The sequence below is a fragment of the Typopeltis vanoorti genome, chromosome 23, assembly GCF_054136105.1.
Source record: "Typopeltis vanoorti isolate ZY-2024b chromosome 23, IOZ_Tvanoo_1.0, whole genome shotgun sequence".
Lineage (NCBI taxonomy): Eukaryota > Metazoa > Arthropoda > Arachnida > Uropygi > Thelyphonidae > Typopeltis > Typopeltis vanoorti.
Genome location: NC_143571.1, coordinates 48208885 through 48220911, shown reverse-complemented (window position 1 = coordinate 48220911; position 12027 = coordinate 48208885). Strand labels below are relative to the sequence as shown.

The 12027-nt window shown below is 34.7% G+C and overlaps 1 protein-coding gene across 1 annotated transcript in view; it reads left to right on the top strand.

The window, feature by feature from the left end:
• LOC150093826 (2-aminomuconic semialdehyde dehydrogenase-like) overlaps window positions 1–12027 on the top strand; it is a 76693-nt gene that overhangs the window by 49205 nt on the left and 15461 nt on the right. The window contains exon 7 of the mRNA XM_090412982.1: window positions 6992–7169. Within this exon, the coding sequence (XP_090269108.1) occupies window positions 6992–7169 (178 nt within the window). The remainder of the gene's footprint in view (window positions 1–6991; window positions 7170–12027) is intronic.

Below are 12027 nucleotides of genomic sequence, written 5' to 3'. Positions count from 1 at the left end.
AGGGAAGGATGAGATAGCCTTTTCCTCAAAATCTTCCAGGTAGATGTTAGCAAGCACTAGAAATAAAGGTTTCCCATAGCTAGTCCTGAATTTTGTTTGAAGATTGTGTTCTCAATAAGGATAAGATCTTAGATACTTTGTCTTTCAGTAGTGAAAGAACTTCCTCTGTAGGAACATTTGTAAATAAGGAAATTATATCAAAACTGGCCATTATTTCTGTATCTTCGATGGTGATATCCTTAAGGCTGGAGACAAAATCAACTGAGTTTTTGATAAAGGATGAAGATTTGTCAGAGAAACATTTTAAAGAAGTGGCAAGATATTTAGAAAGGTTGTATGTCAGAGAATCAATACCTTCAACTATAGGATGTAGCAGGATATTCTCCTTATGGACCTTGGATAATCCATAGAGACAAGGGATGAGTGGGTGGAGAGAACAGAGAGAGAGAGAGAGAGATGTAAATTTCTTAGAAACTCCACTGTAGTTCTTAAAAGATTATTCGTACAGTTATGAAGTTCTCTGGTAGGATCTCTTTCGAGAATAGAGTAAGTGTCAGTATTGTTAAATTATGAATGAAGGTAATTTATAAATTATAATACTTCATTCATATTTAACATAATCCTCCATTTCATAAGCAAGACTTGTAAATATTATTTATTGTTTGTCTCTTGCTTATAGTGTGTTATTCATATAATTGCCTTGAATTTTGTTTATTATTATTTAATAATGTAATCTTAAGTAATGTAATAGTTATAAAAAGGACTCTGTATTAAATGACATTTATTTTATTACTTTATTCCTATAATATTATTGTAAGAAATTGTATATATGTAAGTTTAATGTACCCTACGCGAACTATGATATTTTTTTATTTATCATTACTGAAAGTGAAAGTAAATTTAAGCAATTCTTCTGAATAAATTTGATTGGCTGTTGTCAAGGAAATGGAGTTAATTTTAGATAGCACGTGGTGGAGCATGAGCTATGGTATTCGAAGGGAGAAGGAGTTGATATGAGCTGAACTGGCTAGAACCAGATTTTGGCAGGAAGAATGAAGGTATTGAATGGGAAAACGAAAGAAAAACAAGAGAAGCATTCAGGACAGCACGGAGTGAAGTAACAGGTGGCAGTAAGGGGATTTGGATAAGCTGTAAATAGATTAGGAAGGAACCTGGAAATTAATAGGCAATTAGGAATATTTATACGGAATTGTAAAATTACAATGAATTCCAATTGTTTTGAGGAAGAATAGTGTAAGGCTGAATTTAATGCATAGAAGAAAACAAGGAATAAGTAGATACCTAAAACGAGTGCATCAAGACTTGTGAAGCTCTATGTTTAATATTTCAGTTATATAATGAAGATTCCCTTTGAATAGTGTGACTTCAAAGTGATAGTTAACTTCAGTTTTAAGTGTGCCTATAGTGAATCCAATGTGCAAAGGATGTAACCCAGTAAGAGCAGTCCATTTTTTTATATTTCAGCATGAAGAAATAAGAGTTAGGTCCGCCCGATATATCTTAACGTTAACTGTGGCGCTCTACTAAAATTAGCCGAAGTATGGAACTTTAAAGTGTTTCTCCCTTGAAGTGATAACTGCCTCATAATTGAATTAAGTGTTTGTTGACTAAGAGAGAAAAAGAGAATTCTACTTTTAAGAATATTTACTGTAAGATTCTGTAACACTGAACTGTGTGAACATTTTTTATTATTCGGAAGAATGTAAAATTGACAGCTGGATGTCTGATGCCTAATATTTTATATTTGTTATGAGTATTTGAACTAAGTTGATTTGCATTATCTTGTTTTCAAAGTTATACTTAATGTACATGTTATGTAACTCTGCATTAAATGTTTTGTTTCATGGATTCCAATTTGGTGTTTGCCTGATTCTCTTTCATTGCACCGTTCATAAAGTTTATTGGACCTTGCGGAAGCCTTAAATATTTATTTTAAACTCGGCCTGTAGAAAAGTGAGATTGCTAAAGTTAGTTGATGATTGATTTCACCATATTATATAGACTAATCTGAATATAGGGTGGTGCAGGATAATATAAATTTCTCTATATTTGGATTAGTAATCAACCAACAATTAATTAAGATAATAAAAAACAGATAATTTAAATAAGAACTACGTCCTAACAAGATGGTGGATTCAGAGCCAGGATGTGCGATCCAACAGTATGTTACAAATCCATTATCTTATTGTGATAATCAGCTGTCTTGAGAATAACCATAGTATTGCCCTTATCTGCTGGAAGAATAATGTCTTTATTATTCTGAAGATGTTTAATAGCATGTTGTTCTGAAGGAGAGATGTTGTCAGCAGGTAGGCTAGAGTTGTTAATAGTAAAGATGGATTCAATACAAAGTAGGTTTGTGTCTTGGGTAGGGAGAAAAGAAGCAGCCTTCTTGATCTTGGTAAGAAATAATTCTTTCGGGATAGACCTCGATGGCAAAACGAAATTGAGGCCTCTGGAAAGAAAGTTCTTCTCAGCAGTTGAGAGGTTGTGATTAGATTTGTTGGTAACAACCTTGTCTTGAGGGAGGTGTGGTTTGAAAATTAAAGAGTTCTCTTGTTTTTGTTTGAGAAAATATTCTCAATTTCTCTAGGTTAGTGTTTCCCAACCTTTTTGATGTAGTGGACCTCCTGTAGCAAATGCTAATATGTCGTGGACCCCCTGTAGTGAATGTTAATTCACCGCAGCCCCCATAAAATCCAAAATGGAAATTTTTTATACTTCGCATATCATAAAGATGAAGTAATAAATTACAATTTTACAACATTAAATGTGTCATTTATGACAATGCAATACTGTTATAAATGGAGATATTCGGAAGAATATCAACATATCAATTAGGCCAGGTATGAACAACAGGTGTAAGCAACATGATAAGATAAAGTTTAATGAAAATAAACTATCCCACGGACCCCCGGGGGTTCTGCAGACCACAGTTTGGGAAACACTGCTACTAGGCAATGCATTCCAATCATTCACAACTCTCCATGTAAAAACCTCCTTATATAACTTCTAGGGATGACCTCTTGTTCTCCCTAATCTCCTACCATTTTCTGAAAAACCTCTTCGACATTGATCCTATACAATCTCTTACCAACTTGTACATCTCTATCATATCACCCCTCTTCCTCCTATCCACTAAACTCTGCAAATTGCATTGTATCAACTTTTCTTCATATTCAACATCTCAGAGATCAGAAACTATTTTGGTCAATCGCCTCTGGACCCTCTCCAACATCTCTTCATCCTTTTGAAAACCAGGTGACTAAATCTGTGCACAGTATTGCATATGTGGCCTAATCAGAGCCTTATACAATGGAACCAAAATCTCCATACTTCTACAAGTCAGTATCCTCTGCACTGTTGCCAGAATTTGTTTGTTGTCCTCACAATTTTAGCAATATGTCCTCTAAATTTTAGATCCTTAACCACCATCACCCCAAGATCTATTTCCTCCACCTCCAACAATATATCCCCGCCAAGAGTAAATTGTATATCCCATCTTTGTTTTCTAAATTTTAAAAGCTTACATTTTGCAACATTGAAATGGTATCTCCCCACTCCTGTACCTATTCATTCAGTCTATTCAAGTCTTCATGTAAGGCCACATCTGCTCTACTCTTCATAGTTCATCCCAACTGTGCATCATCTGCAAACAACTGTATATCCCATTCAAATCTTCCACAATATCATTAACATACAGATTAAACAGCAATGGCCCTAAAACAGACCCCTGAGTCACACACGCTAGTAACTTTCTCTTCTGGGAAATTGCTTCCCCATACACAACTTGTTGATACCAATCTCCTAACCAATACATTAGTCTAATATCCATCCACTATAGTTTGACTATCAACTTATGTGGTAATCTATCAAAAGCCTTTGCAAATGCTAACTATACTACTGTATATCCATCTCCCATATCTTATGCTCCTATCACCTTATTATAATAAATACCATATTTGCCGGCATTTAAGACGCACTTTTTTTCTTTGAAAATAGGTCTGAAAAACAGGATGCATCTTATACGCCAGTACTTGGTTTTTTATTACTTTCATTTCCTGAAATTTTCTCTGTTCCGAGTTACACGATTTCTTTCTTGCTTCCTTGCGGTGTGTGAGAGCATTCCAGTTACATAGAGTTCAGTTGATGCACATGCGCTGTCATTGAAGATTACAGCTATGTTCCTGTTCTTTTAAAATTTCCAATTGTTGTTGTGAACGGTGATAAATTTCTGCCATTAAATTTTCTCTAAATTTCTTGGCAAATTATGGCTGAAAAATGTCAGCATTGCTACAATATTGCATTCAAGCTACGTGTGATTGTGTATGCTAAAGAACATGGAAACAGGACTGCAGAGAGGCATTTCGGGCCAGCCCCAACTGAGAAAATGACAAGAACTTGGCGGAATCAGGAAGAGGATCTAAAAAATCCTTTTTTCCTAAAAAATGTGTACAAAAAAGGGGGTGCGTCTTATACGCTGGCAAATACAGTAAGTAGATTACCTCCCTTCAGCAAATCTATGCTGTCCATCAAAAGATAGGTATCATTGTTGTCAACCCAATTCTGGATTTTGATTCTCACTAGCCTTTCCAACACTTTAACCACAACACCTGACACACACAGATTGGTCTATAATTTGATGCTTGAATTTTGTCACTTCCTTTATGAAGCAGTACAATCTTGCCTTCCTTCCACTCCTTTGTAACTTGATCCAATGTGAGACTCTTATTAAGCAATGTCAAGACAGATGTCAACTTCCTGATGCATTCCTTCAAAATATGTGGTGATATGTCATCAAGTCCCACACTCTTATTAATATCAAGTTTGCTTAATTCCCCATACACCTCTTCCTCACTCACAGTCAGTCTCTCATCCACTGCTCTCAGACTCTCCATGATGTCACATTCAAGGATGAAAGACCTTTATGAACTGCTTATTAAATATCCCACCTATATTCTCTGCAGCAATTTTCCTTATACCATTTCTCCAATCAATGCCATCCTACCATAATAATTTTTTTTTTTTTTTTTGGCTTCACTAGCTAACTGCTGCTCATACTTAACTTTTTGCTACCCTTACCAACCAAGTCACCCTCCTTGTCTGTTCTTTGTATTCTCCATGGAATTGATTATTACTCCTCTTCTTATGTTGTCTCCATAATGCCTTTTTTTATATATTGCATGCTTAATCTCTTCATTCATCTATTTCATGCCTATCTTATTTAACCTTCTGACTTTTGGAATACATTTAGATATTATATAAGATAAGGAAAATTGGGAGTAACCTCCACTTAGGTATGAGGTTGAAAGAGCAGTTAAACAGCTTAACAACAATAAGACCCTGGGTTCAGATGGAATCTGAGTAGATTTAACATCACAGGAGATGGAGGGATAGAGTGTTTCATAGATTGATTACAAGGATATGGGAGACAGGATCATGGCCTAGAGATTGGAAGAAGTTGGTTTTCATACCACACAAGAAGGAAAATATGAATAATTACAAGAACTATTAATTTAATCTCTCATGCAAGCAAGATTTTATTAAAGATCATTCTAAATAGGATTGAAGCTAAAGTTGAGGCAGAGATGTCTGAGGAACAAGCAGGTTTTAGAAAAGGTAAAGGTACCAGAGATCAGATCCTTTGCCTTAGACAGATATCACACAAAACTATAAAGAATTTAGACTCCCTATGGTAATGTGTTTCATAGACTACTCTAAAGCTTTTCACTGTGTTCACCATTTGAAACTGTGGGAAGTGATGAAAATAATAGGTTTTCCTCAACTCATTATCTGGATGACAGCTAATCAGGAAACCATGGTAACAACAGATGTTGGATTAACTGATTGGCTTCAAGTTAGGAAAGGGAGTTAGGCAAGAATGCCTACTTTCTCCTCACTTGTTTAGTATCTATGCTGAGGGCATAATGTGTGTAACATTGGATGGGCTTAAGACAGGAATTGTGGTAGACTGATCAGTAACCTGGGGTATTATACCGATGATACAATATTCCTCTGTAATGACAAGAAAAAACTAGGGAAAATCCTTGATAAAGTTCAGCTTGACGTGAGATCAGCTTTCCAGGTGTCTATCAGTTCCCTTGCTCCTGTGGTTTGTCTTTTGGATAGTCTGGGAGATTCGCAGCCATCCGTCATGAGGATCATAAATAGTACATCCAGTATCACAAACTGGGGAAGTCATGCATAACAGAACATGCGATTTCGACTAAACATAGGATTTTAAAAAAAGAAAACAACTTTTATATAAAAGTAGATTCCTTGTAGAATGGTTATACAAAGTGAGGTGGGGGGGTATATATGGAAGGTAAGGGGTTATCCCTGGAAGCTGAGCAAGAGTGTGATTAGGAAGAATGCAGGGTCCAAGTTCTTTTCATAGCATGTAGTAAGTAACTAGAATAAATTCAAGAACATTAGCAATTTGATGTTTAAACTGACATGCATGCCTCCGGACTATATTTTATTCAGGTCAAAATGTTGACTTATTATTATTATGTGACACCTCCAGGGAGTCCAAAGACTCATCGAGGGAGAGTGTGCCAACAGCATTGAATGACTGACCCCCGGGGTTCCAACTACTAACCATGCTCAAACTTGCTTAACCTTTTGCTAAGCCATTAGTAGCAGAGGCTCTACCAACCGACCAACCTTTGCTGGCTTAATTTATTTGTATTCACAGACACAAAAAAACAACATGGCACTGATTAAATCATGCAAGGTGCAATTGTTCATTATATGTTATTACAGCAAAGAAACCTTCTTTTTCACAAAAAATTTGTAATATACAAAAATATTTTGCACTACCCAGTTTGAAAATACAGAGTTAAGTAATATAAACTAATTTTAAAAACAATTTAGATTGCTACATTTTTTAATAAAAAGAAATATTGTTAGCAGTAATATATTCATTCTAATGTTGTGTTCTTACAAGATTATTTATTGTAATCTTTAGGAAATTGAAAGTTGGTAATCCAAAGTCACCAGACACTCAGATTGGTGCAGTAAACAACAAACCCCATTTTGACAGAGTGAAAAGTTATCTGGAAATTGCAAAGAAAGAAGGAGCTAAATTTCTGTGTGGAGATGAAAATGATCAGAAAAGCTTAAATCTTTCTGCAGAAAATAAGCAGGTGCTTACAAATGCATTCCTTTATTTACGTTCAATTCTAAGTCTACAACTTAGTTGAAATCTGTTAGAAATTCTATGTATTTTTATCACAAAGAAAAAGTTTGCATATATAATACATCCAATGCTCACTACAGCAAACTCACAGGGACCACAAATATTGTTAGTTATAGTTTATAGTTTGCTATAGTGAATTTCTTTTACTGCACTTTACATATAGAGTTTTGATTGGGAAACTATTCAATAATTTGTTACAATAAGTGAGTTGATTGTTGTATGATATCTTAAGTTTTAAAATTTACACACCTTGAAGAATAAGTTGTTGAATCCAAAAGGATTTCTCAGTAATTTGTTTCACTACACATCATTTAGAGTTGCATGGCCCACAAATCTTAAGTTTTAAAATTTACACACCTTGAAGAATAAGTTGTTGAATCCAAAAAGATTTCTCAGTAATTTGTTTCACTACACATCATTTAGAGTTGCATGGCCCACAAAAGAATCACAGACTGATTGAACCATGCAATGAACTTTATATGAATCTTTAGCTGATACCTTGCATTTCGATTCAACAATTCAATGCTGTGATGACAGCTAGGCTTTTCATTATAATATAACTTAAAAATAAATAAATAAATTCAATGTTCTTATTCAAATTCATAAATCAAATATTCAAGAACCTGATAACTGAATCATATTTTAGAATTTATTGTAATTTAATTTAAGTGCCTACCTTAGCTAGTAAAGGCTACTGCATATTTATCAAAAAGATGGTGAATTTGAAATCCTGCATCAAGCAAGGATATTTGTCAAAGCCTATCAAAATAAGCTAATATCTTCCTTGGGTTGTTATATAGCATGTCCTTAATCGGGAGAGAGAGAGAGAGAGAGAGAGAAAAAAAATCAAGAATTGAAATCAAAAACTGTTATTTTTAATTGGTAGCATTTAGCTGATAATCAATTTAATAACATTCAAAAATTCCTAACATATGTTACTCAACAAATACTCCATAAATTCTTATACAGTAGAATCTGCATATTGTGATTGCGGATAATATTATCAATCAGTCACAAAACATGGCATTTAAAATGAATTAAAAATAATCCATCTATTATAATCAAAGTTCTGGTTATTGTTATCAAAATCCTCGAATGTTTAGCCTTTTGTATCTCAGAATTAAGAACTTTAAGAATTAATCAAGAGAAAATTTGACAAAGAACATTTGTCGAAATCTGACTTTGGACAAATCTGAATTTCGACAAATTCACTTACTGAAAGAGAGCATTTTCATACTCTCTTTCAATGAGTGAATTTGACTTTAAGTGCTCGTTAAAATAGCCCTTAGCATTATGGCAGAAGCAAGTAAAAAAATGTAAAGATTTATCTTTTCGAGAAAAGCAAAGAATTTTAGAATGCTATGATAAGTTGCCCAAAATGAGTTAGCATAGTGCAGCTGTACATTTAAAAATTTGCAACCACTCTTGTGTAAGATCTTAAAAAACAGATCAAACATTGAAACTTCAGCTCTTACTAATGAGAACATGGATCAGAAGAGAGCCAGATCTGGTAAATATACTCAAGTTGAATCAGCATTAAAAATTTGGTGAAAAGAATGCTTTAATTAATGCTTTGATGCATCAAAAAGCAGAACTTGCAAAAACAACAGGCAAGGAAAATTTCACCGCAACTGATGGATGGTTTAACAGGTGAAAAAAGTGAGAGAATATCGTGTACAAGCATACTCATGGTGAAGAAAAAAGTTGTTTATAACAATAAATTGAAATAAATTATGCAATTTTTTATGTCCTTTGCATAATGTTATGAGAGTTATTGTTATCGAAAAGCAACTGTCCCAAAGTGATCACAATAAGTAGTGTCTACTGTATTTTTATTATGAATATACATACTGCATTCCATTATTAAGTTTCTAAAAAATTATTTTTTGTACCAAGAAAAAAAGTGCTATAATCAAGGCACTTGATACATTAGAGAAATAACAAAAGGTTTTCCATTCTGTCCGAAATCAAATGCGATAATGTGGTGTTCTGTATGTTAAAGTCATAAACATAATAAGAGAATAACATAGTAAAAATAAACAATGATGTAAACACTAAAAAAAAACCTTTCCAAGGAAAGAAAAAATAATGGTAAAAACTCAAAAAGATTCTAAGCAATGAAATTTAAGTTATAATAAACACAGAGTGAATGTGAAGCAGATAAATTATGATATCAGACAGAAACTGTAGAGGAAACAGAGTTGGGGGAAGGGATATAAGCAAGGAAGTAGTCAGAAGCTATATTAGTTATCAGAAGCATACAAAGCACTGGCAAGACTAAGATAGAAAAAAAATGATAAGATAGGTAAATAAAAGGAAGAATGACTTCGGAAGGATAACTTTAGTGGGTGCTGATAGTATTGAGGTGACAAAATCAGATGTAATAGTTGAGTTACTGAGTGATCACTTTTCAAAAGTCTATCACTCAAGTGAGGATATCTCTGTATCTGTAGCAATATCTAATGTGAGAAGTGAAGCTAAGAAATCAGAGGTATTTAATATATTGCAAAATTGAAATGCAAACACTGCTGTAGGCTTAGATGGAATATCAGCTCGGGTGTTGCGTGAATGTGCAAATGAATTGTCAACCCTTCTTATTTGGATATTTAATTTAAGTTTGAACTCTGGTATGGTCCCTAGGGAGTGGAAGTTAGGCAAAGTGGTTCCTTTGCATAAGGGTGGCTCTAAAACTGCAGTAGTTAATTACAGACCAATCACCATCTCAGGAGTAGCAGTAAAAGTATTGGAAAAGTTGGTTAAAGACAAAATTCAAGAATGGGTGGATCAGGATATGATACTCTATAGAGGCCAACATGGTTTTATTAAAGGTAGATCCTGCCTTAGCAATCTATTAACTTTTCATAATAGAATGACATCTGAGTTGGACAAAGGAACTGGCTACACAGTGGTACTTCTGGATTTTGCTAAGGCTTTTGACAGGATACCCCATGGAACACTGTTACGCAAATTGGAGCAGATGGGAATGGATACTAAATTGGTGATATGGATAGGAGAATGGCTCAGGGAGAGATACCAGAAGGTGGTGTATGGAGGAGCCGAGTCCAGGATGAGGCAGGTGACCAGTGGTGTGCCTCAGGGCTCTGTGCTTGGACCATTGTTGTTTAATTTGTATATAAATGATATAGGAAATGGCTTACAGGGAGATATACAGTTGTTTGCTGATGATGCAAAGTTCATCATCATCATCATCAAATTCCTGCCATGTACCCTCAAGGGGTGTACAGGATATGACAGTACTACATGAAAAAAATTACATCATTACTAACTTCCTATCTACAATTTTCCTCCAAATCAGTCTGTTACTTGTCAAGACTCCAACATTATCAGATCTTATATTTCTATCGTCTAAGGCACTTTGTACCGTATCAATCCACCTATATCTTGGTCTTCCTCTGGGTCGTTTTCCTGCCAACCTGGCAGAGAACACTTGTTTTGCTAATCTTTCCTCTCCCATTCTATTTAAGTGACCATACCATCTGAGATTAGCTCTGCTAACGCATTCCTGGATGCTGACAATGTCAAGTTCTTTCCTAATATCCTCATTTTTAATATGATATTGCCATTGATGCCATCTGTTCACGCCTCTAATCTTTCTCAGGACTCTCATATCTGCGGTCTCTAGTCTTTGGTCAAGTGTTTTACTTCTGACCCAGCTCTCAGATCCATAAGTTAAAATTGGTTTGAACACAGTCTTGTATACAGCTAATTTAGTGTTCCGACTAATTTCTTTCTTATTCCATATGAATTTATTCAACTGACTTCCCACGATACCAGCTTTGCTGATTCTGTTGTCTATTTCTATATTTAGTTTACCATCTTCAGTAAAAATTGTGCCTAAGTAGCTGAAATGTTTTACTTGTTCCACAGGTTTTCCATTCACAACACAGTTGACATTTTCAATGATTCTGCCTATTTTCATTGTCTTTGTCTTTTTATTGCTGACCTTCATACCATATCTATTACAACAGCTATTCAATTTCAACAAATCTGAAAACAAACCCCAACTCAACATCACCAGAGTTAAAGATCGGTACTATCAACGTAAGAAGCCTGAATGGCAAAGAAATGGAGCTAGCTGAGGAATTAGATAAGTACCAGATCGACATAATAGGGGTGACTGAAACAAAAAAGACCAAAACTGGTGAGATCTTTCTGAGCAATAAATACAAAATGTTATATTCAGGCAATAACAATCAAGGAAAAGAAGGAGTAGCCATAGTATTCAACACAAAATACGAGGCTAATCTTCTTGAATGGCAGTCAGTCTCAAGTAGAGTAATGTGGGCAAATATGAGAATGGGGAACTGGACAATGAGACTTATTTGTGCCTATGGTCCCACAGAAGGTTCTACTAAGGTAGAAGTGGAGGAATTTTTTGAGGCTTTAGAAAAAGCAACTGACACAATGAAAAAGGAAAAGTTGGTCCTTGTTGGGGATCTAAATAGTAGAGTAGGAAATGATTGTGAGACATACAAAAATATTTTGGGAAAATTTGGAGAAAAGAGCAAAGCTAATAATAATGGCAAATATCTGTTGGATTTCTGCTCAGGACATGGACTGGTTATTACTAACACCATGTTCCAACATAAAAATGTGCACAAATTCACATGGAGAGAAGAGGCTAGGAATAAGAAAAGTCTCATTGACTATGTTATTGTTGATAGTGATGTTTTCTCCCTGGTGCAGGACACCAGAGTGTACAGAGGATTTGAAATTGGAAGTGATCACTATTTAGTCTTGAGCAGGATAAAATTGAATTTCATATTGAAAAGAATAACATGTAA